Source organism: Clavispora lusitaniae (genome assembly GCF_014636115.1).
Source record: "Clavispora lusitaniae strain FDAARGOS_655 chromosome Unknown tig00000078_pilon, whole genome shotgun sequence".
In the NCBI taxonomy this organism is placed as follows: Eukaryota; Fungi; Ascomycota; class Pichiomycetes; order Serinales; family Metschnikowiaceae; genus Clavispora; species Clavispora lusitaniae.
In genome coordinates, this window is record NW_027093977.1 from 631,087 (window position 1) to 653,520 (window position 22,434).

A 22,434-nucleotide genomic window follows, 5' to 3' on the forward strand; every position below is an offset into this window, starting at 1 on the left:
GAAGTTCGCGCTCCATTGACGCGCGCCAAACACGATTTCTTTGAGTCCTGAGACACGCTCGAAAGGCAAAAATGAATTTGATGAACACCAATTGACAAAAATAATTTACTCCGAGTATAAAAAATAAACAGACGCCAGATATACATAGGCAACTTGTGGTTTGAAGTACTCCACATGCGGCTTTGTTTAATGATATTCTGTTTTATCTACGATCCAAAGGAGAATATCGCGACGCGACGTGCAACGTACATGGCAGGGTGCGTATATTTGAATGTACATCTACGCGAATTCGGAGGTGAAGTACTGAAGATAAGATTGGAGGATTTATCCTCTGTAGAAATTGTTAGGGACAAAAGGAAGTTTGGTCACTTTTCCTGGTCTCAACTTGCCACGAATGTCAATCTGCACTTCAGATCCAATCTTGACAGACTTGTCTATGTAGCTCTGCGCAACATTCAGGCCCAACGTAGGAGAGAGAGAGCCAGAAGTGATATACCCAACTTGCTTACCTTCATTATCAACAATCTTAGCCCCTGTTCTGGGGGCTGGTCCCTTGGAAATAACGCCGATACGACGTCTAGTGACCAAACCCTTTTCAGTCAATTGTTTCAAGATCTTGGAACTGCCATTGAAGCCAGCATCTGCTGTTCTTCTAGTTTTAGGGATCAACCAAGACAATGATGCCTCTACTGGAGTTATTTCCTCAGATAACTCGTTTCCGTAAAGACACATTCCTGCTTCCAATCTCAAGGAGTCTCTAGCGGCCAAACCGATGGGACGCACAAGTTCTGGGTTTTCGTCAATCAATGCTTCGAAAAACTGTCTCGCCTGCTTTGCTTCCTTGTCGTTAGTGGAAGGAATAGACAATTCAAACCCGTCCTCTCCTGTGTAACCTGTCCGTGAGAGATGAATATCTGAGTCAATGAGACTGTTCAACTTCAAAAATTGTGTTTGTCCAAATGTAATTTTGCTGAGGTCCTCATTGGTGAGCTTCTGCATCAAGCTGCCTGCAGCAGGACCTTGGACGGCCAATAAGGTACCCTCAAACGTCTGATGGTGGACTTGGTCAAAGTTCTTTAATTCGTCTCTGATGAAAGCAAGATCTTTCTCCCGACAACCAGCATTGGTAACCATGTAAAATTTATCTTCTCCGTGCTTGGTAATGATCGTGTCATCGATAATCCCACCTTCATTATTAAGTAAGACAGACAAGCTGGATGTGAATGGTTGCAACTGGGATAAATCAATAGGAGTGATTTTCTGCAAAAATTTCACAGCATCAGCTCCATGAAAGCGATGCTGTAACATATGACTAACGTCAAACAAACCAACCTTTGAGCGCACCCAATTATGAGACTCAATGTGAGACTGATCCTTATACATGATGGGCATCTCGAAGCCAGCGTAAGGAACAAACTTGGCGCCGTACTTGACGTGACTCTCATACAATGGAGTTCTGGTTAAGGTACCGGAGGAGTAAAATCTGCGGAGCATCGACGACATTGTGCTATAGTGACGTTTTCTTTTTCTATGGTGGAAGACGTGGGTTTAAATACTTAGGCTTACATACAATCTTGACTCTGTCTGACTCGGATGACTCGCGTCGCAGTCAACTAGGCCAGAATGAATGCACCGCCTTCAATGGATGGAAAGACGGGTAAGACATAGCCGGGCAGCAAATCACATCATAGTTAACTACCTGTGATTCCAAAACTCCCTTCAATGATCATGTAATAACTGAGTCCCACGGCTAGGTAGCACAAAATCCCACACATCGAATAACCAGCAATTCGCATGAGCTGCATCAAACTATGTCCAAGATCATGATGTATACAATTGAATGGAACATTCGCCACGTAGAAGTATACTATGATAGCGACATTGAAGAACCAAAGATTGGGAGAAATCATTCCAGCTTCCAAATTGAAAGTAAAAACTCCTTTCCACCTCTCGAATGCACGGCATTGTGGACAGTGGGTTATTTCCGAAAAGCCGTTATCTTCTTCAGCCATCAACTCCATGTGTTCAATGAAAGTCAGTTTATTTTTTCTTTCCGTGTGTCACGAGCACGCCATAGGAAAGATGTAGTTCTTAACTTTAGTCTCACCGACTTACCTAAATGGGTAATGACAATGAAGATGAGTATTTGAACTGATATATTTCAAAACAAAGAAGAGATTGTTTGAACACATTGAAGCTTTCTCTCGAAATGGTATCTGTCACCGCCATAGAAGACAAGATACCACATCGTCGAACATAGATCGTACGTTCAAGAATACACCTGCACTTCCTCATTACTCATTATTAAATATATAGCACAAATATGTACACAAAACTTTCCCTAAAAATACATCATCTTAGTCAAAGTGTAAGTTTTGAAACGAAATTGCAACCGTTCTTTTTTGCGAAGATCATTATCACTAGTAGCGAGACGCGCATTCGCATTCATCTCACTCTCATGGTTTCTTCCTCCCATCATGTCTACATTCGACCTAACACGGATCGTAGATGCTCTCCAGTCGACGAAAATCAAAAGCCGAAATGATGCATTGGGTCTTCTAGAGGGATTACCTGCTTCCAAATTGAGACTCGAGACCCGTCAGTTCAATACTCTTGCTACTGCTCTTCTCAAGCTTATTCAAAGAGAAAGAGACATATATGCCCATAATTCCACCAATCCTGTCGTATCTCGACTATCTACTGCATCGAACTTCCTTTGGGAGCTCGTGGATGAAGCGTTGAAGAAGCCCTCTGGAAGGCAACCCCGCTTCAAACACTTGCTCGCAATCGTCACAACTATATCTAGCTGCTTCTTCACAGCTGATTCCGTGATATTAGGTCCCTGTGCCACTCTGTTTGCTAAAATACTTAAGTCCTCTTTAAGTCATCAGTTCTTCTTAACTCATCTCACGGAAGAAACTTGGACAAAACTATACAAGTTTCATAAGCGTGCATTAGAGGATATTTTGGATCATAAAGATGACATTCACACATTGAATGAAACCCTTCTCCAAGAGTTGTACCAGTCCTTGTATTTACTAATCGGTGGTGAATCTCCCGTGGTTCTTTTACCGCTTTTGAAATACGATATCTATTTTCCTCTTCTTCGAATTTTGAAACTAACTTTGAGATTGTTCAAAAATAGGGAATCAATGACCGTCGTTGTCGCTTTCAAGGTCATCAATAAACTCTTAATTGTGCTTTCAACTGAAGACTATATGTTCTTGCACGAACTCATCAATATTGCACTTCGAAGTTTCAACATGTTTGTGTCATCTCCACTTGAGTCCATTCAGAAACAAATTGCAATTTTTCTCAACTTGGAAACAGTCTACAGGTACGTTGAAATTTCAAGCCTTCCGAAGCTTATTGGCTCTGATGGCATTATAACCAGTAGCGACGATGAGCACGAAAGTATCCCAGAGAGCAGTGTGCAATTGTACAACATTGGTTCGTTGATTCAGAGTTTAATGATTCAAGTTCAGTCAGTGTCTGTTAGACTCAATCCAAATGACATAGGATTCACCTTTGCCAGTACCAATATTGAATTCTGCTTGCATGGTATGTACCTCAAGACAGATAGGGCGATCCCTTGGCTACTTTTGAGAGGCTTGTCCAAACTCATTGTAAAATATTATGACATGAGAGAAAAACTCTCTCCAAACATTCCGCTAGCAAACTTTCATGAAATGAGCATGCATATGTCAGTCCTGGGTGGCTCAATGTATAAGAGGCAGAAACTCCAAGATCAGAAAACTCATTTGTGGACATGCTCTAATGCTTCGCTGTTTTTCAATTCATTGATCACAAGCTCAAATGATCCAAAAGAGCAGATTTGTGGTCTTCAACTTTTAGCGTTCCATGCTGAGCTATTTCATCTTACCGAGAATGCACTGCCTATGGCAAAAGAAGAACATGAAAGCTCGAAGACTTTGGACTTCAACGAATCAACAATTCTAGACATAAACCTTGGATATGGTGATGAGTCCCAGGAGACAATCGTGGCCATCACGAATATTCTCAAAGTCCTCAATGTAAAATCTCTAACATTTTGGGCTTTTTTAGCATGCCGATCCATTCTTTTCAATACTGAAATAAATGTAGCGAGCTGCAATCCTACCCTTACGAAAAGATTACATCAAATATTGAAACTTTTGATACCATTTATAAACGATGTGGAGATTGGTACTTTAGCAGCAGACATTTTCTTTCATATTGTCCGAAACCAGTCAGAGAACGATGTATCGAAGCTCTTAGATAAGACAATTATTAGCCAGCTCGAAAATCTAATAGATTTATTAGAATTGAGTGGGCCCTTCTCGTTGCACAAAACTGCATTGGGTTTTTTTTGGGCTATTACCAAAGTGTATGCTGATGCAGAAGTGTCCCGAATGTCAAACTTCACGCAGAGCCTTGGTCGCTGGTTTATCACGAAGTGGAACGAAAAGTACGTTGATTCTTCTTCTGGTTTGAAAAGATTTACTGGTGGACGTTCCCCATCACCAGAAGATGTATCAACTTTCCTTCTATGGATGAGTGGGAAGAACGTACTCCTAGATTTATCTAAATCAACCATCCCCTTGAACCTGTCTTTACAGGACTTAGAGATCCTTCTCAGATCTGCCAATGATCATAGCGAATTACAATCATTTATTGTTCTTGACGAGTCAGTACGAAATAACGAGAAAGCTTTTACGGAGATATCATTCCCTATGCTAACCCAAAATGAGTTTGTTTTTGACACTATTGTTGCCCGAATTTTGGATGTTTCGGAATTGGTATGTCATTCGGGAGAAACATCAGATGTACTATCATCTTGGGCGAGCTCAATACTGATTATAGCGGACATCTTAGCGTGCAATTGTCTAGAAAGCTCGAGCCTTTTCCGCAATAGTGCACATCAGCTATGGAACACGTTGAGCACATCTATTCATCTGCGCCATGATGCGTCACTTGCTCTTTCATGTGTCTTAGAATCTAAAGTGACAAGAAAGCAACTAACAGATACATTTTTCCCATTCAATACCTTTGACAGCTACTTTCAGAGATTTTTTGGAAGAAAAGATCAACCGCATGAGGACAATCATAAAAATGATTCAGATTTCGACTCAGAGTTTTCGACTCAACAAAAAGGAAAGAGTAGGACAGCGTCGCCTACTGACGTGTATGATCGGCTGAGTTATGAGGAGGCTATTTCCTACTTTAAGTTCTACGCCTCTCTTAAGAAAATAGATGATGAAAACGTACTTAGGTGTATTGAGACAATCCCCTCGAAAGAACGTTTGAGCTGTCTAAGAATCTTGTTACAATCCTCCTCACAAAACTCTACTAACAATTTCAATGCTAATTGGTTGATACGACTTGTGCGAGCACTAGGCGAAGGACCTTTATCAGACCAAGAGCTCGACAGGTGTGATACTGTGATTGAAGTGTCTTGTGATCTTCTAATGTTGACGATACCCACTGCGGTAGCAAATAAAGAGGAAAGCTTGTTGAAGGATTGTATTGACTTATTAAGCTACTTTATTCTGTGCTGTCAGAAATCATTGTTAGTTACGGGAAAACTGCAAGTTTGCGTTTGGAAAATGATATTCAGTTTACTCATCGAAACTGATTTTGAATTTGCCAACAGGTCAGATATACAGACCCTTTTCCTAGATTCTCTTGAAAGGTTTTCCAACGCAATGACGATTGAAATTGCACAATCAGTGCAGAAATTCCTTAACTTCCTTGACCTTTCAGAGCAAATGATATTTTACAAAGAACTTTTTTCTAGATTTAAGGTGTATCAAGAATCAGTTGAAAGGTTTGCAACATGTTGTCTTTTTTTCTGTTTGATATCGAAGGGAAACTTTCAATTACGCATATCTGTCCTATTCAATTTGATTGAATGCACTAAGTTTGAATTTTTTGAACCTTACTTGAGACAAAGCATCAAACTAATAAGCGAACTCTCCAAAAAACACGGAGTCAAGTCTCTTTTTAGGTCTCTAAGATTCGAGTTATTAAAATGTTGGTGGGGTCATCAGCTCAACATCTTGAAATTCCCACATCATTTGTTTGGTTATATAGACACCAGATCATTTCTTGTGGAGAACTATAAAGAAATAATTGCAATTCTGCTTTCCATAAAACATCCAAAATCTGAAGAAGAATACATCAAGATTATTGACCACTTGTCCAAGATTCGCTCATCCGATCGCCAAAGTATGCTAAGTGATTCTCTCCCTCTAATTGTTCCATTAGCATACACGACTGAAGGCGTTCGGAACAATATATTCAAAATTATTGCTCACCTATTCAATGAGGCTTACAAAGCGTATATGAGAGAAAAATTACTTTTGCAAATATTGCAAACGATAAAATTGACGGATACCAAGAGCGAACAAGCATTCAAAACTGCTCTTAAGAAACAGTCAGACCCTCTTTTTCAGTCTGAGGTAATTTTGGATACATCGGCGCAAGCGGTGGTATCAACATTATCAAGCGTGGAGTTAATTGGTGCATTGGTTAGAAAGTACTGGAGTTCAGAGAAGTCTGAATTCTGGAACTTGAAGACAGTTTACTTCTTAGTGCGCCATATCGGGAAGGATATTAGTGACTCCGTGGAAAATGATACCCTTACATGCTTGAGGCGGATCAAATACGTTCTTCTGATGAGCCAAATCAAGATTAACCAATTTGAACTTGTGAAGCTTTTGATCGATATTTGTTGCCCTTTACTTATTACCAGCCTAAGAGACGAGGTTTTACCTATTTTAAACTCTATTGACACAAGCTTCTTAAATCTAGCATCGCCTGAAAAGTCTATTCCTCTTTTATTTGGGTTACTAAATACGGCCTCCTTGGTCAGAGATGGTATGAACAACGTCCTGTTCTTCACCTCACTAGATGAAATATTGCATTTTCAAGGATCAAAATTGACATCAGCACTTCCACTAATGCGTGCAATGATAGATCTAGTGATGGGCTCATCAATTCATTTGGATATGAAATCAGTTGAAGATTTTTTGGTAGACCCAGATTTTGAGGGAGCGATAGACAAGAATCTACTGACTGTTTTCATGTTAATATCTCGGTTATATCCTCACATCGCCTCTAGGCAGATTACCACTACTAATGTGCGATTGATCAAAATTTTCATCAAGATGAGACACAGCGAGAGTTCTAGTGACGAGCTTAAAATGTGGATGTCGAGTACTTTATCCTATTTTTATCTTTCAGGATATGCCCATGAAAATTTAGATGAGTTCATCTTGGATCAAGAATACGAAGGCGTGAACAAAGAGGAGTTTGTGAACAAATATGGTAGCTTGGATCCTTTCATGAAGCTGCTCTTGTCATATGGAGAAAAATGTGATTTTATTAATGCTGCGTTCATCGAAACTATACTAGGAGCATTATTATGGAAATACGAAAGGCGCCCTGTGGATGTGACAAAATTTTTGCCTTTCGAAGAGTACTATCCTATCTTGAAAGAATATTTGATACCCATCGATTTCCATTCGTGCGTGCTCTTAAATTCAGAGTATGATATGCAAATCAAGAGTGAAGATTTGAATGATTTTTTGGCAAAATTTAAGGACATTCTTGTGAATGATTCCTATGAAGTTTGGGTCTCTCAGTTCCTACTTTCTCTTATTCAAGAGATAGCTAAGCAAACAAGTATTGCATCGTTATTGGCAAGCTCAGTTCTTCAAATTCCATCCTTATCAGTGGAGATCTTACCAAGTTTCATATGCTTTTATATATTCTTGACCGGAGAGTCAGGTGCGGCTAAGGTCTATGATTTCTTTCAAGTATATTGGAGTAATTTCCAGCGCTCTCCTGATGACAAAAGCATTGATTTGATCAAAAACATAATCCTTTCAATCAGGATGGGTCTGGTGCTTCAAGTTGAAAGTTTTCGTAACCTATACAAGAAACTCAACGTTGACAGTGTATTTAAGGTCGTCAAGGAGGGTAATTTGGCGAAAACATCATTGATGTTATTTGAAGACTCGATTGATGGTAAGATTGAAAATGTCAATTGGTCAGATCACAGGGACACCATAGCAACAATCTATAAACTGTTAGGCGAGGAGGATATGTTATCAGGTCTTCCAGAAGACGTTTCGTTTGATTACGCAATTAATCTCATCGATGACTTGGGCAGTTCCTCCGAGAAGATGAGATATGCAAGTGGATTGCTTGATGCATCGATTGCATTGACAGGAAATTCCCATTCGAGGAATGTCATCAGATCGATGTTGGATGATGGTCATTTGGGAACATCCAGCTTGGTGGATAGGTCTCTTAAGGACAAAGAGGACTCATTCGAATGGGCTTGGAAACTAAATCAATGGGACGTTGTAACATCCAGTTGTCCAACTAACCCGCATGAAGCCGTTTTTTCTTATTTCAAGCTGATCAAGGAAGATGTGTCAGCGTCACAAAGAATATTTGAGAATCTGATATTGAACATGATGAACTGCAGTACTGAATTTTCAGAAGGGAAAACTAATTATAAAAGAAAGAGAGAATCGGCGCATCTGTGGTTTGAAACAATGGCATGTATTCATGTATCCAATAGAATACTAAGCTCTCCTATTTGTCAGTTTAGTGAAGAGATAGAAAGCTTTGAGAAATTAACTAGCTGGTTTCAATCCGCTAGTATTAACTTCTCAGAAAATATACTACAAGCTAGACAACTTGCTTTTGTGATTTATGGTTCGCATGCTTTACCAGTACGGGAAGGGTCGATTTCGTCAATAACTTCAGGTACAAGTGCAAACCATGATCTATGTTGGCAAGCAGCTGTTGGTGAAACTTTCCGCCGAGCCAATTTATATCAGGAGAACCTCCAACTTCAAAAGATGGTGAGCGCATCGATTTTCATGAACGAATTCATTCATGCATCAGATTTTTCTGACGACAATATTGGAACCCAATTGCAAAGACTCTCAAATTTCCAAGCAGCCCACTCTTTGTGGACCCAGGGTAAAACGGGCATTTCCATTGCAATGATGAATGATTTGAAAGAAACAGGTCCTATATTTACGTCCTTCAATCGAACGTGTGTGGATAAGAATCTCATGAAAGCGACACTCGTAAAATGGCTAGCTGAATCGAGACAAGAGCTCGGCACTAGATTATTGGAGAGATTAGTCGATCCAATGCGAGAGGATATAGAGATGGTGGAGAATGTATCTCTGCGTTCCTTGATTTATCACTCTCTTGCTCATTTCTGTGATCTGCAATATAAGTCTCATACCATTGAAGACCAAATAAAGGAATACTCAAAACGTGTTGATAGAAAGAAGAGAGAGATTGACGAAATCAAAACTCATTACGGGCAAACATCGGTTTCCGCAACAGAGAAAAAAATGGTCCAAAAGTATTATTCTCGATTGAAGAGCCAGGTTACCTCTGATACGTCCAAACTTGAGTCTCTTAGAGAAACAAAGAGACAATTCGCTAAAAATGCTGTTACATTCTTCTTAAAGGCACTACTTTTGAATGACGATGCAGATAATGACGATATGGATAAATTTTTCTCTTTATTTTTGGAACTCAGCAACGAGGAAACCCTTCAACAATGCATCAAAAATGATCTACGTTTTCTTCCCAGTTACAAGCCTTTGATTTGGTGTACACAGTTACTCTCCAGAATATCAAACGAGAAAACCACATTTCAATTTTCAGTTCAGGATTTAATATTGAGAGTTTTTCAAGAACACCCCTTCCATTCGTTATACTACCTTGTGTCTCTTATCTATCACGAAGAATATTCTAAAACCTCAAATTTGAAGTCGATGTTACCGAGGATTGAAGCGGCAAAGAAATTGAGAGAAAAATTAGCCACTTTGGATTTGAAATATACCACAGAGATTCTTTTGCCAATTGAACAACTTTGCAAAGAATGTATCTCGTTAGCAGAGCTTAAAACTTCTAAAGGAAGATCCTTGCATCTTGATAAGTTGCAAATCGGAGAGTACTGGCTTAAGCACCTTCCATCAATACCACCACCAACCTTCAGTCTTGCTGTAAGCAAAACTGGATATTCCAATATACCATACATGATGAACATTGGGCATACAGTGAGCATTGCTACATCTGGGATCAGTCTTCCAAAAATAGCTACTTTCACGCTTTCCAATGGCGATCAACATAAAATGTTGTTGAAGTTCGGAACAGATGATTTGCGACAAGATGCTACTATGGAGCAAGTTTTTGAAAAAGTGAACAACTTTCTACGCAGAGATAAGGAAACTAGAAAGAGACATTTACAAGTACGTACGTACAAAGCTGTCCCTTTGGGACATAGGGCTGGGGTCATTCAATTTGTGCCTAATAGCAAAGCATTTATTGAGGTCATTCGACCTTACCACCTAAAATCTGACTCACTCAAGGGTGAGAAAGCCAGACAAATGATGAAGGATTGTCAAACAGAGCTGGCTCCACATCGAATTCTGGTTTATAATCGGATCAGTCAAAGAATCAAGCCTGTGTTACGGCAATACTTTGTTGATCACTTCGTGACACCCGATGATTGGTTTGATGCACAACAAGTTTACACAAGAGGAATTGCTTCATCTTCAATGGTAGGATATGTGCTAGGTTTGGGTGATCGGCATTGTAATAATATTCTCTTGGATCAATACACTGGGGAGCCCGTTCATATTGACTTGGGAGTTGCTTTTGATCAGGGGAAAAGACTTCCTATTCCAGAAACCGTTCCTTTCCGTTTAACGAGAGATATTGTCGCTGGTTTCGGTTTTACTGGGACCAGAGGCACTTTTAGTGAATCATGCAAGCACACCCTTCGGGTTCTACGTGATTACAAAGAACACATTCTTGCAATTTTGGATGTTTTAAGATGGGATCCTTTGTATTCCTGGTCCATCTCTCCCATTCGGATGAAAAAACTTCAGGAAGAGGATCCGGGCGTTGAAGGCGTGAATGCACACGAAGATGGTTCAGAAGCGAGCACAGCAATTCTTACTGTTAAAGAAAAGATCCACCATGAAGGGCTCAGTACAGAAGCAACCGTTCGCGAATTAATTAGAGAGGCTACCAGCGAAGATAATTTAGCATTGATATACTGTGGATGGTGTCCATTCTATTAAACACCAGAATAAATTCCAACTACCGATTTGCTTCTTTCGGTTCATACTTCGCTAACTGTTAGTAACAATATGCATGACATTATGATGAGCCGCATCATTTAACCCTAGTTTAGTCTTTAGTCTTAAATGATAGGTTTCTTATAAACTACACAATGGATTCAAGCAGAATCGTATCTATCCCCTTGGTTGTAATTCTGCGAAATGAAAACAAGGAAGTGAAGCAGACGGAGGCACAATTACGAATTACTCCCATTGGAAATACAGTGCGTTTGATAGCCGCATGCCAGGAAGGTGTCTTTGAGAAGGAATTGACGGAGACAAGTATTCGGAACGGCAAAGATAAAACCGACCTACAAGAATCAGAATGGCTTGGCTTGACATCTAGTCTACTTGGTAATGCAGCCCTTTCCTTTGTAAGTCACAGAGCAATACTATGGGGAAAACTCATATCCCTGGAGGAATACGACCCCCACACGGGAAGCTTGTTGGGGGACGAATTGGCGGAAGAGGCACCCGAATTCGAACTCAGTATTCGTACAGAGGGCGTTCTTCCCATCACATACGGTCTGTTTCTGCTAAAGTTTGTGAACGTTGAGGAAATTAGTCCTGAAGATAGAGCAGAGTATGATATGCTAACTTGGGTTGGATTTCAAGCACGCAAAACAAAGCAGCTTCTGGAGAAACTTCAAGAGACTCAAAACAAATTACAGGAGTATGAGCGCACACTAAGTGTGAAAGAACACGAGATTGAAGAAATGACTTCCGACTATAAGCTGATCATTCGCGACTTGGAAGACCGGTTCTTTCAGGTGTTGAATAGCAAAAAAAGACGCATCTTTGAACTCGAGGGCAACGGAAACTGCAAGGAGGCGCTAGAAAGTTTAAATTTGGTTTACGAGGAGAGAAATGCCTTGAACCTACATCACATCAAAGTAGAGGATATCCTTTCTGGAGACTCGTACAAAAACTATGTCGCGGCCTATACGCAATCTGCACCAAAAAGGAGGAGAGTGAGAAAAAGCCCCCAAGCGAAAAGCCTACCCAAAAGCGAGCCAGATTCGCCTATACAGAACAAAGACGAATGCAAAAATGCGTCCGACGAAGATGATCAAATAAATGCTTTGTCAGATGACGATGACGATGACGACCAAAAGAATCTGGAACAAGACAGCCTGATGCAGGCATCTTCGGGCATAAGTGAGACAGAGCCCAACGGTGAAAGCGCATCGTCGCCCCATATAAAGGACGTCGAAAGTAGCGATGAGGAGAATCCACTTCTTGATGACAACGATACTGATTACGGTTCTGAAAGCCAAAAAGAAGAAGAAGGCGAAGATACGGACTATGGTTCAGACTAGAAATGTAACCGATAAAAATACCGCATTGTTCAAAGGATGTGCTCACCTGTAAGGAGGCTCGACTTTGGTGTTCGCATATCTTCGATGTGTGGAGTTCAATTTTGCCTGTGATGGCACTGAGAAAATGCACCGGATACCGCGCAGAGATCCAACGAAAAAATTAAGTGAGTAGCTAGCCTTTTCTTCACGTCCCCTCCGCTCTGATCAACAGGTGTATTTGGGATAGGTGGAAATCGTCTTTTTCTTTTTCGTCTTCATTGCATTACTTTTGCTAATTTTTTTGCGAGCTGATTTCGCTATAGTGGCTTGTGTCTTGAAGTGATACGTTACCACTTTTGAAGGGCATCTGACTATTTCGTTTCTGATCTGGTATTTTCTTCTCATATACCTTGAAGATAATATTCATTGCTCGGTGATATTCAATACTCTCATTCAAATACGTTGCATCTTCTCGTCATTTTGATCATTGCATTCTTACTTTGAAGCTTTGCACCATGTCTTACTACGACCCATACCAAGGGATTCAACAACAACATGCATCGCAGCCATACTTTCAATACTATTCAGGCGAAAACAACCATCTCGTGGCTCCCGAAATATCTCATAACATAGACACCAGGGCCGGTTTTGAGCTGTATCGCCAGTATCAAAATGATTTTGGTATGTCGCAAGATCCCTCGCAAAGAGATGGATTATCTCTCAATAACAGCAATGACATCTATAGCAAGGACGAGAGCCTGTTTCTTGAGAGCGATCTTTCGCCATCGCCCACTAGCCAACAGAACATCAACCAAAACCTTGGTCAGATCAACTATCAGAATTCTATTGGCATGGGGTTGCATAATATCCAAGATGCCAGCCTGCCATTCAACCTGGTGTCTTACGGTGTTAATGATTATCTCCAACCTGGTCACGTACAACATAACCCAGCCGTTGATATGCTCTATCGTGCACCACCGCAACAGACCATAGTTGCACAACAACCCAGTGCAACTACACTGGTAGCTCCCTCTAGAACAGTGTACTTGGGCAATATACCCAGTGATATTGAGCCCAATGAATTGTTGGATTATGTGCGGAGTGGAATTTTAGAAAATGTCAAAATTTTACCTTCGAAGAACTGTGCGTTCATTTCCTTCATAGATCTGCAGTCTGCGTTGCTTTTCCATTCCGACTGTATTTTGAAGAAGTTGAACATTAAGGGCCACGACATTCGGATTGGATGGGGCAAGAACACCTCCATATTACCTGCCGTCATGGAGGCCATTCAAAGAGATGGCGCCACCCGTAATGTGTATTTGGGGAATATGAACAACCCAAACTCTGGTGATATGATTACGGAGGAAGAGTTGAGAGAGGACTTGTCATGTTACGGAGTCATTGATTGCATTAAAATTATCCCTGAAAAGGGCATTGCATTTATTCACTTCTTGTCCATTTTGAGTGCCATCAAGTGTGTTTCCAACTTACCTTTGAAAGAGAAATACTTGGACAAGAAATGTTTCTATGGTAAGGACAGATGTGCTTTTATTACCAAAACACAGCAGCATAACGCTGCCCAATATTTGGGTTTAGCTCCTGGAATGGAGCATGTTGTTACCGCTGCTGACCGTGAATTCATTTCGAGTGCATTGGTACAACAGTCAGCTGCTGCTGCCCAAATTGCTACTCAAGCTGGAGGCGCCAATAATCTAGGAAACAGAACAGTTTACTTGGGAAACTTACACCAAGACTCCTCCGTGGAGGAGATTTGCAATGTCGTTCGTGGAGGTTTGTTGCAAAGTATTAGATTCTTAAAAGAGCGTCATGTTTGCTTCATTACCTTTATTGATCCCATTGCTGCTGCTCAATTCTTCGCCATGTGCCAACTTCATGGGTTGACTATTCATAATAGGCGGATTAAAGTTGGTTGGGGTAAACATTCCGGACCATTGTCTAACGCTTTGTCTTTGGCTGTCTCTAACGGTGCTTCGCGTAACATCTACGTTGGCAACATTAATGATTTCCAATACTACAACTCAAAAAAATTAAGAGACGACTTCTCTAATTTTGGTGACATTGAGCAAATCAATTACCTCGAAGAAAAGAACTGTGCATTCATCAATTTTGTCAACATCGCCAACGCTATAAAGGCTATAGATGGAATTAAGTCCTTCAACGACTACAAAAATTTAAAAATCAATTTTGGTAAGGACAGATGTGGTAACCTTCCAAGGCAATTCCAAAATCAACAAGCGCTCCAATCGGCGAATGGTTCCCAGTTTGCTAACGGAAATTCTCAACAATTAAGTGATGAAGGCTCGTTTTCTGACTCGGAGTTTGTTGATGAGAACATTAAAGAGTAGCAAGGTGAATGATAACGATTGTTTGGCGCTTGAGATTGCATGATTCGAGTGGGAATGTTTTCTTAGGGAAGAATATGAAAAAAAAAATGAAATGAAATGCAATGAAGTGAAGTGAATAAAAGAATGAAAAAAAAAAAAAAAATGAAAAAAAATCTAAGCCTCCAACAGCAAATTTACTTGATGATATTGGAGACATGCAAAGAGAGGATTCTAATTCTCAAAGAACCTTTGAAAATATCTTATGTTATACGATATCATACTTCAAAATTGTTAGCTTTTTTCTTTTCTTAAACATGCTTTTTGTCATGTTACATACATCTTATAGATGTCGTACTCACCTAATTATCTTCTCTGTCCATATTTTTTTAACCATTGAGTTTTATTTCTCCATAACTAATATACGTAGCAATCACATCTTAGGTAAGATTTTGATTAAGATGATCATTATTGCTGTCAAAAGAAAAATAAATACCATTGTCTTGATTAAGAAGAACAAACTTATCTTACCATTGGATTTTTCACTCAAATATCCATTCAAATTTGCCCCCACAGTATGCATCAAAGACAGGCTCTTGAGCATGTTCTCATTCGTGGTGTTCAATAACTTTGAGTCATCTAGTATTTTCGAAGAGAGAGAAAGCGCAGAGGTTTTTAGTGCAGACGCTAAGTCTGTCAAGTCAGAATACAACTCCTCTTGAAAGTTTTCATGGTACTGATTCATATCTTCAGTACCTGTAGTAGATTTGTCAAGCGACGTCGAGGTTCCATCTGCAAGTAATCTTTTCCGCAACGAAGCGTAATCATCTGTTAGGTTTTCTGCTGCTGGTGGTGGTTGTTCCGTAATCTCTGTGTCTTGACTTATGGTTGTCTCGAATTGTTTATCAAAATCTTTAACTTCTTTCTGCTTCATATGAAGCAATTCCCCAACTTCAATTGAAAGAGTCAGAATTTGGTTGAAAGTAGATTGGTATATGCTATTGTTCTTGTGTTGATTGAGATTGCTCAATAGTAGAGGGAGATCCCCCTTTATTCTCTTGAGCGAAAGAATCAGTATTTGGGGATTCACTTGGATGCCTGCGTCATCTTTACACGAAGCGACTTCCTCTCTGTATGCAGCTATTGTAGATGCTATCGTTTTTGGAGATAGAACTTGCATTACTTAGTACAAAAGTACACTTTCGAGCTACATTTGAGTCAAATGCAGTAGCACTTAGATCATCATCTGCACAACCGACATCAGGAGCCAGGGGATTGTGAACAGCACCTTAGACGCCACGAAGGTGGGATCTGACCAACGTTTATAGTACAATGATACAAATTTACAATCATTTACAGAGCCATAAGGCTGATGTTTGCCCCACTACTATCAAACTACGATCGGTGGAACAAGATCGTTGTTAGCGAAAAAGGGCAAAAATTAGTCTGCGGACCCGAGAGCAATAACGCTTAACTCCATGGCTCACTGCATTTTGGAGAAACCCCAATACCAGTAAAACTAGAGAACAGGCCTAGGGAGAAAAAAATTTTCTGCATTCGCATTTCCTTTTATAGGTAGATGTCGGATGTACGGGTGTATTCATGGCCTATGCACTAATTGTTTTTACTAGCGGCTAAACGCGTTCTTCTCTCACATATGTACACGTGATCTAAACGTGGCGGCATGACCCGAGCGCAAGTCACGTTTGGCAAAATGAAGCACATTTTCCAAAAAAAAAAAATACGGCATCTACAAACTGTCAATAAATCTCAAAGTGTAAACACCGTAATGTAAATTCTATTGTTAGGGTCTGTACCGGAGATGACACTTGCTTGTCTCATTAACCTATGTTGTCGGGGTTTCACCAGAGAACGGGGAATGCGTGTAGTACGCACCACTCTATTTTTGTTGTTGTATCCGACACATAACCCACTGCGCTTTGAGCAAACCAAAACACAACATCTAGCGATCCATCTTCACCTTTAGAGATCCAATTCTTGAAGCAGAATTTTTGCCAGCAAAATAACTCCACAAACATCTACCCACTTGGTCATCTTCAGTCTCTCTCTAATTTGCCGCTTGAATTGTACGCTAGTGTAATTCTTTGTTTTCCCCTCCGGTCGCACCCTTCCGTGCACAACAGATCGAAGTCTCGCACAGGCAATACATTATATTTTTTTCCCATCCGCTTTAACAAGCTACACTTTTCTTTTGTTCCTCCACGTCGAAAAGATTATACTGGGATTTCCCTGGCCACCCGTTTACTAACCGTTTCGCTTTTGTCTTTCCCTTTGTACGTCTCCACGGTTGAATTTCATGAACGTCGTCTAAGCCAATGTCCACCACCATTATCACCCCATTACTACTATTGGCGCTATGGGTGGTTCCCCAGGCTTATGCCCAATTCTCTGGCTTGGGATGCTTTTCTGAATCTGACATCTCTTCCTTCTTGTCTCTGAAAGGCTCCTATACTTATCAATCTACGGGCTATTGCCAGGACCAATGTTCGGGTGACAAAGTGGCTGCTTTGCTCAATGGCCAATATTGCTACTGTGGTCTGACTGTGCCTTTAAGCTCTTTAGAGGTATCCAACTCCAAATGTGACACTCCTTGTCAAGGTTATAACATACAAACTTGTGGTGGTGATGGATACTTCTATGTTTACATTAACGACGACGTAGATGGTTCCACTATGGCGTCTTCGAGTTCGTCATCACCTCTGGGACTGCTGTCTTCTTCCAAATCAGCATCTTCTACGGATGCGAGTCTGACTTCTCAATCTCCATCCTCCCTGGGTGGGAGTCCTTCTACGCTGTCCTCCCCTTCTGCATCGAAACTGGACTCTGTTAATAGTTCGTCAAAATCTGCTAGCAAATCGCTGCCTACCAGCTCCGATGCTGATAGCACTACTAAGTCCAACAGCGAAGTGACCTCCGCACCCGAATCAGGTGCAATTGTTGTCACATCGGCAACCACGGTTACCAGTGGCCCAGCTAGCCCGTCTATAATAGAGGTCACCACAACCATCTCGTCTTCAGCCTCCAGTACTGCTAATAGCAACGAGAGAACTCACAATGGTTCAGGCTCTAAAAATTCCCTCTCTGGTGGTGCTATCGCTGGTATTGTTATAGGTGTGCTCGCTGGTGTTGCATTGCTTGCAGCAATTGCTTTCTTGTTTTGGAAAAGAAGAAGGGAAGAACCTGCGGAAGAGGAGGACTTTTACGACGTTGGTGGAGTACGGCAAAACGGCTTTGATGGCGTCAACCCAAATCCTTACATTGATGGAAGAGGTACGGCAGGAGCTCTTGCTGCAAGCGGCCTTGCAGCACACGACCATCACAACTCAAACACTTCCAGGTCATACTCCTCCAATAACGATGATGTATTCTTTTTTGATAACATGAACTCCCACAGAGGAGATGACGCTCTACGCCCGCCGGATTCGGAGGAGTATGGCCGTCGTCGCTTGTCAGACGGGTCTCTACCAGATATGGTTCAACGGAACCCTGGGTCTTTGAAGGTGGTTAATTAGTCATATACGTGCACTTTATATTCATTCAATTCACTTCTCATGTTTCAGGATACTCGAAGTAATTCTCGTCTACGTCAGATGTGGATACCGTACTAGTTACTTTCAAATAGCAGCTTGTTGAACTTGATTTCTTTCCACAACCCCATACGGCTGGTGAGGTGGTATTCGTTTGCGCGTTCTCGAAGGCACGTCACGTCATGTATCGAAGGCTTGGAGATGCAAGTTGGGACAAGGGCACCTACCATGTCATGACACGGCCGAAATGGCTAATCACGTGCTCAGAGTGCATTTTGGGGTTTCAGCCCTCGAGTGCACCTTAGGCTACATGCACACCCGTTCTGAAAAATTTTCCCGCGCCCAGTCACTGCGCAGCTCTTAGAAAAAAAAAAGTCTTGAACCTTTCTCCTCTTCAATACCTAGTATAGAATATCAACATGTCTGGTTCTGGTGCTTCCGGTAACAAGTTCCGTATGTCTGTATGTACCTGCTCCATTTATCGTTCTTGAAATGTCTGGCTGATATTTGCTTCCCCGAGACCCGATTCCACTTCGTGCTTTCCATCAAAAGATTTATCCATACTCCAACCCGCGGAGCAGAAGAATGAAGGACTCTTGCTGTTTAGCATATCAAATACTCCATATATCCCTCAATCAGACACAATGTCTTTTCAGCTACTAACAATTATAGTTGGGTTTGCCAGTTGGTGCCGTCGTTAACTGTTGCGACAACTCTGGTGCTAGAAACTTGTACATCTTGGCCGTCAAGGGCTTTGGTGCTAGATTGAACAGATTGCCAGCTGCTTCTGCTGGTGACATGGTCATGGCCACTGTCAAGAAGGGTAAGCCTGAATTGAGAAAGAAGGTTATGCCAGCTATTGTTGTCAGACAATCTAGACCATGGAGAAGAAAGGATGGTACTTACTTGTACTTCGAAGACAATGCTGGTGTTATTGTCAACCCTAAGGGTGAAATGAAGGGTTCTGCCATCACTGGTCCAGTTGCCAAGGAATGTGCTGACTTGTGGCCAAGAATTGCTTCCAACTCCGGTGTCGTTGTCTAAGCATTCTTCATGACCTTTGTATATCATACATTTAATCCATATTGACGCAGTCTAAATTTACTTGTAGTGCTATTTCTACTTCAAACAGATAAATAAAAAATACATTCAAAGAAATAAACATGATGATGCCTACGAACTGTGGCTGTTGCCATTTTCCTCCACCGTAACGTCCAAGCTAGGATCAGGCTGCTGTTTGGTCTCGTCCTTCGTTTTCGATTCCTCGTCGTCGTCTCCTTGTTCATCAATGGCTAGTTTCGATACTTGGTCTTCAACAGTTTGTTCTTGATTCTGCTGTAAAGTAACAGGCTGCTCATCTCCCGTCGTTTGATGAGTATTTGTCGTTTGGCGCGATACCACATTGATACCTTCACCTAAGCTGGTTGGATATGGTGCTTGGTTCGAAGGCCCTTCGTTGAAATGCTGTGGAAAATGGGGAATGAACTGACGGTAAGGCTTTCCATCCCCAGGGACAGCAACAAATTGACCTTGCTCCATCGCAGGTGATTTCGGCACCACATTTGGCGACATATGAATTGCCGCACCAGACTGGTTGAGGTTTTGTGGTGTGAAGTACTGTGGCATTGGCTGGTTTCTATTTTGATTCTGATTTTGTTGATCCGTCATATGCAGCGTAGGGATGGCGTTGATAGTGAAGAATTGTTGCAGAACAGGGTCGTAAAACTGCTGCGGTTGTTGGTGAACTTGATTTAAGTAGTATTGGTAATTCTGTGGAATTGTCTGCTGGGGTGTAGCTTGGCCAACAAAGTTACCATTTTGATGTGGCAATGAAATAGATGGAATCTGGTTGTATTGTTGGCTTTGCGATTCGGACTGAGTATTATTCATGGAAGTAGCCTCATGTGTGGTATCACCTTCCATATCGTCCTGATTTGCACCTTTTTCAAGACTACCTTCAATTGGAGTCACGATTGTACCATCGCTGTTGATAAGGTTCGAGAGTTTGGGAGATTGCTGGTATCGATGTGAAAATGTAGATGAAATCCTAGGGTTATGCGCGGAAGATGTGACAGAATGTGTCTGAGACTCCGCAATGGACCTTGAGCGTCTGTGGCTACTTTTTGGGCTGAGCCTCTCCTGTAAGTTTGTGGCTTGCGACACGTTGGATCTGAGTGACTTTGCACTAGAAGACAATGCAGTTGAAGTTCTCGACAATAATTTATCATTTAATGCATTGTTTGCTTGTAATTTTTTGGCCATTACCTTGGCCCTCGCCACTGGAGATGGTAAAGAAGTCAAAGTCTTGATATCTTTATACCATTCAATCATATTCTGATAAGTGTCACACCTGAATGACAAGTTGTGGCCCCTGTGTATTAATCCATTTGGCAGTTTGGAGTACAACACAAATTTGTAAGCCCCATTCATTTTACCATCATTCTTCGAATGTTCGCTAACCAGACAATAGTCTAAAGCCAACGACATAACTGGGGTTTGATCTTTTCTTCTGTCAGAAGACTTAAATTCATGAAGATAACTGCAAGTTAAAACATACCAACCGCTAGAATAAGACTTCAAGAATTTAGATCTTCTTTCCAAGGGCCCTTCTCTGACAGCAACATTCACTAAGGAATCATAATGCGGGATGGACAAGTCTGACAATTTTCTCGCAGGAAATGATAAATCAATAAACTTGAATGACAGGGCATTCTCGTTGGGTTTCTTAGGCAAGTTCCTGTTGATGAACGACTGAAACTCAAAATTGGGTTCCTTAGCCAAAAAGCCATTCGACAAACTAGGAACCAAGAAGCTGGAGACCGTGCTGTGTTCTTTCTCCACTAAGTTGAGGAATATACGAAGATAATTTTGAATTTCCAAGACAACAATGGACTCTAGTTTTTCACTAGAAGTCTGTAAGTTTTTGAATGCCTCATAAAGATAATTTTCTTCAGACAACTGTCTCTTCAACTGCCGACTTAACTTAAGTTTTGCCAAGTATGGGTCGGTCTTCAAACTTTCTGCTTCGTTGCTAGACTCGAAATGATGGTGCTCGGTACTTGTGTTCAATACTTCAAGACGATGGGCGTAATCAACAGCATGATTAAAGGTACTGAGCAAGGTTTTCGTTTCCAGGAACTCCTTACCTAGTGTGTTTTGAAAATCGTTTTGCAAATTCTTGATTTCCTTTATCTTGACTAATAAATCCTTGCGCAACTCCTCAAACTTTGGAATAATCACCAGATTTATCTCCTTCAACGTCTTAGTTCCATTTTGAATGTTCTGTTGGTGAAACTTGGTCAACAACGTGGGAATGTCCTGAATGGAACCATTTCCGATTGGCAAGAAGAAGCTATTGATGAGGTTGAGCTCAGTCCTAATATTGGTACGGTCTGGGGTCTTACCATGAGTATTGTTCGTTGTAGAATTTGGTGACAATGACGTCCCTACTGCTTGTTGAAGTCGCACTTGCTGACGAACGATTTCTTCTTGGACAGAGGCAAATTGTCGGAGATAAGTAACCAAGTCTTTGATGATATAGCGGTAGGCCTGGAATCTTTGAGCAATGATTTCTGTAGGGAAATCTGCTTGGGTCGGAAATTGAAATGGCACAACCGCAGTAAGCGGGTTATGAATGTCTGACATTTTCCGCCTCGTGTATGACTGAATAAAAGTAATTTGAAACGCTTTCTGGTTAAGATGAATGTGTCTGGGGAGGGAGCAATAAAAGAAAAATATATCCTTCACAAGGAACAACGAATGTGTGAACCTTGAGTAAAGGAACTAGAACAGGTAATGAAAGAGAGTTGGTGGAAGCGTAAAATTACGCGTTAAGTATGGTTATGCCTATGGAAAAGCGGATGGGAACAGGAGATTGAAGTGTTTTTTTGTATGACCCCATAAAGAATCGGCAACTCGAAAAAGTCGTGACTAACATACAGGACAACCACATTTTTCCTTTTCCATATCAGCGGTTCAATACAAAGGGTCCAGAGCCGAAGACCATTATTACATGGCCAATGACTTCGGAATCCCCATAAGACAACATAGACTGGTTTACTGTTACTATAGACAGCCCGATTGCATTTTGCTACACATT

General features: G+C 41.1%; 8 protein-coding genes across 8 annotated transcripts; 5 read left to right on the forward strand and 3 right to left on the reverse strand. All coding sequences in view use genetic code 12, as the record gives it.

The window, feature by feature from the left end:
* Positions 1–324: 324 nt before the first annotated feature.
* Positions 325–1,503, reverse strand: GCV1 (glycine decarboxylase subunit T; the record flags this gene model as incomplete). The annotated part of the gene is made up of 1 exon (XM_002616505.2): positions 325–1,503. One exon carries the CDS (start codon positions 1,501–1,503, stop codon positions 325–327), a length of 1,179 nt encoding a protein of 392 aa, XP_002616551.2.
* A 974-nt stretch (positions 1,504–2,477) lies between these two features.
* Positions 2,478–11,108, forward strand: TEL1 (DNA-binding protein kinase; the record flags this gene model as incomplete). The annotated part of the gene is made up of 1 exon (XM_002616504.2): positions 2,478–11,108. One exon carries the CDS (start codon positions 2,478–2,480, stop codon positions 11,106–11,108), a length of 8,631 nt encoding a protein of 2,876 aa, XP_002616550.2.
* A 152-nt stretch (positions 11,109–11,260) lies between these two features.
* FOB63_002445 (uncharacterized protein) lies at positions 11,261–12,466 on the forward strand (the record flags this gene model as incomplete). Its single annotated transcript, XM_002616503.1, has 1 exon — positions 11,261–12,466. One exon carries the CDS (start codon positions 11,261–11,263, stop codon positions 12,464–12,466), a length of 1,206 nt encoding a protein of 401 aa, XP_002616549.1.
* Positions 12,467–12,960: 494 nt separating this feature from the next.
* Positions 12,961–14,811, forward strand: FOB63_002446 (uncharacterized protein; the record flags this gene model as incomplete). The annotated part of the gene is made up of 1 exon (XM_002616502.1): positions 12,961–14,811. The coding sequence occupies one exon, from the start codon at positions 12,961–12,963 to the stop codon at positions 14,809–14,811; it is 1,851 nt and encodes a 616-aa protein (XP_002616548.1).
* Positions 14,812–15,220: 409 nt separating this feature from the next.
* On the reverse strand, positions 15,221–15,967 carry FOB63_002447 (SNAP receptor; the record flags this gene model as incomplete). The annotated part of the gene is made up of 1 exon (XM_002616501.1): positions 15,221–15,967. The coding sequence occupies one exon, from the start codon at positions 15,965–15,967 to the stop codon at positions 15,221–15,223; it is 747 nt and encodes a 248-aa protein (XP_002616547.1).
* A 1,156-nt stretch (positions 15,968–17,123) lies between these two features.
* On the forward strand, positions 17,124–18,320 carry WSC2 (Wsc2p; the record flags this gene model as incomplete). Its single annotated transcript, XM_002616500.1, has 1 exon — positions 17,124–18,320. One exon carries the CDS (start codon positions 17,124–17,126, stop codon positions 18,318–18,320), a length of 1,197 nt encoding a protein of 398 aa, XP_002616546.1.
* A 434-nt stretch (positions 18,321–18,754) lies between these two features.
* RPL23A (60S ribosomal protein uL14) lies at positions 18,755–19,379 on the forward strand (the record flags this gene model as incomplete). Its single annotated transcript, XM_066102238.1, has 2 exons — positions 18,755–18,796; positions 19,008–19,379. The coding sequence occupies 2 exons, from the start codon at positions 18,755–18,757 to the stop codon at positions 19,377–19,379; spliced, it is 414 nt and encodes a 137-aa protein (XP_065958387.1).
* A 129-nt stretch (positions 19,380–19,508) lies between these two features.
* On the reverse strand, positions 19,509–21,980 carry SLM2 (phosphatidylinositol 4,5-bisphosphate-binding protein; the record flags this gene model as incomplete). The annotated part of the gene is made up of 1 exon (XM_002616499.1): positions 19,509–21,980. The coding sequence occupies one exon, from the start codon at positions 21,978–21,980 to the stop codon at positions 19,509–19,511; it is 2,472 nt and encodes an 823-aa protein (XP_002616545.1).
* Between the last annotated feature and the right edge of the window lie 454 nt (positions 21,981–22,434).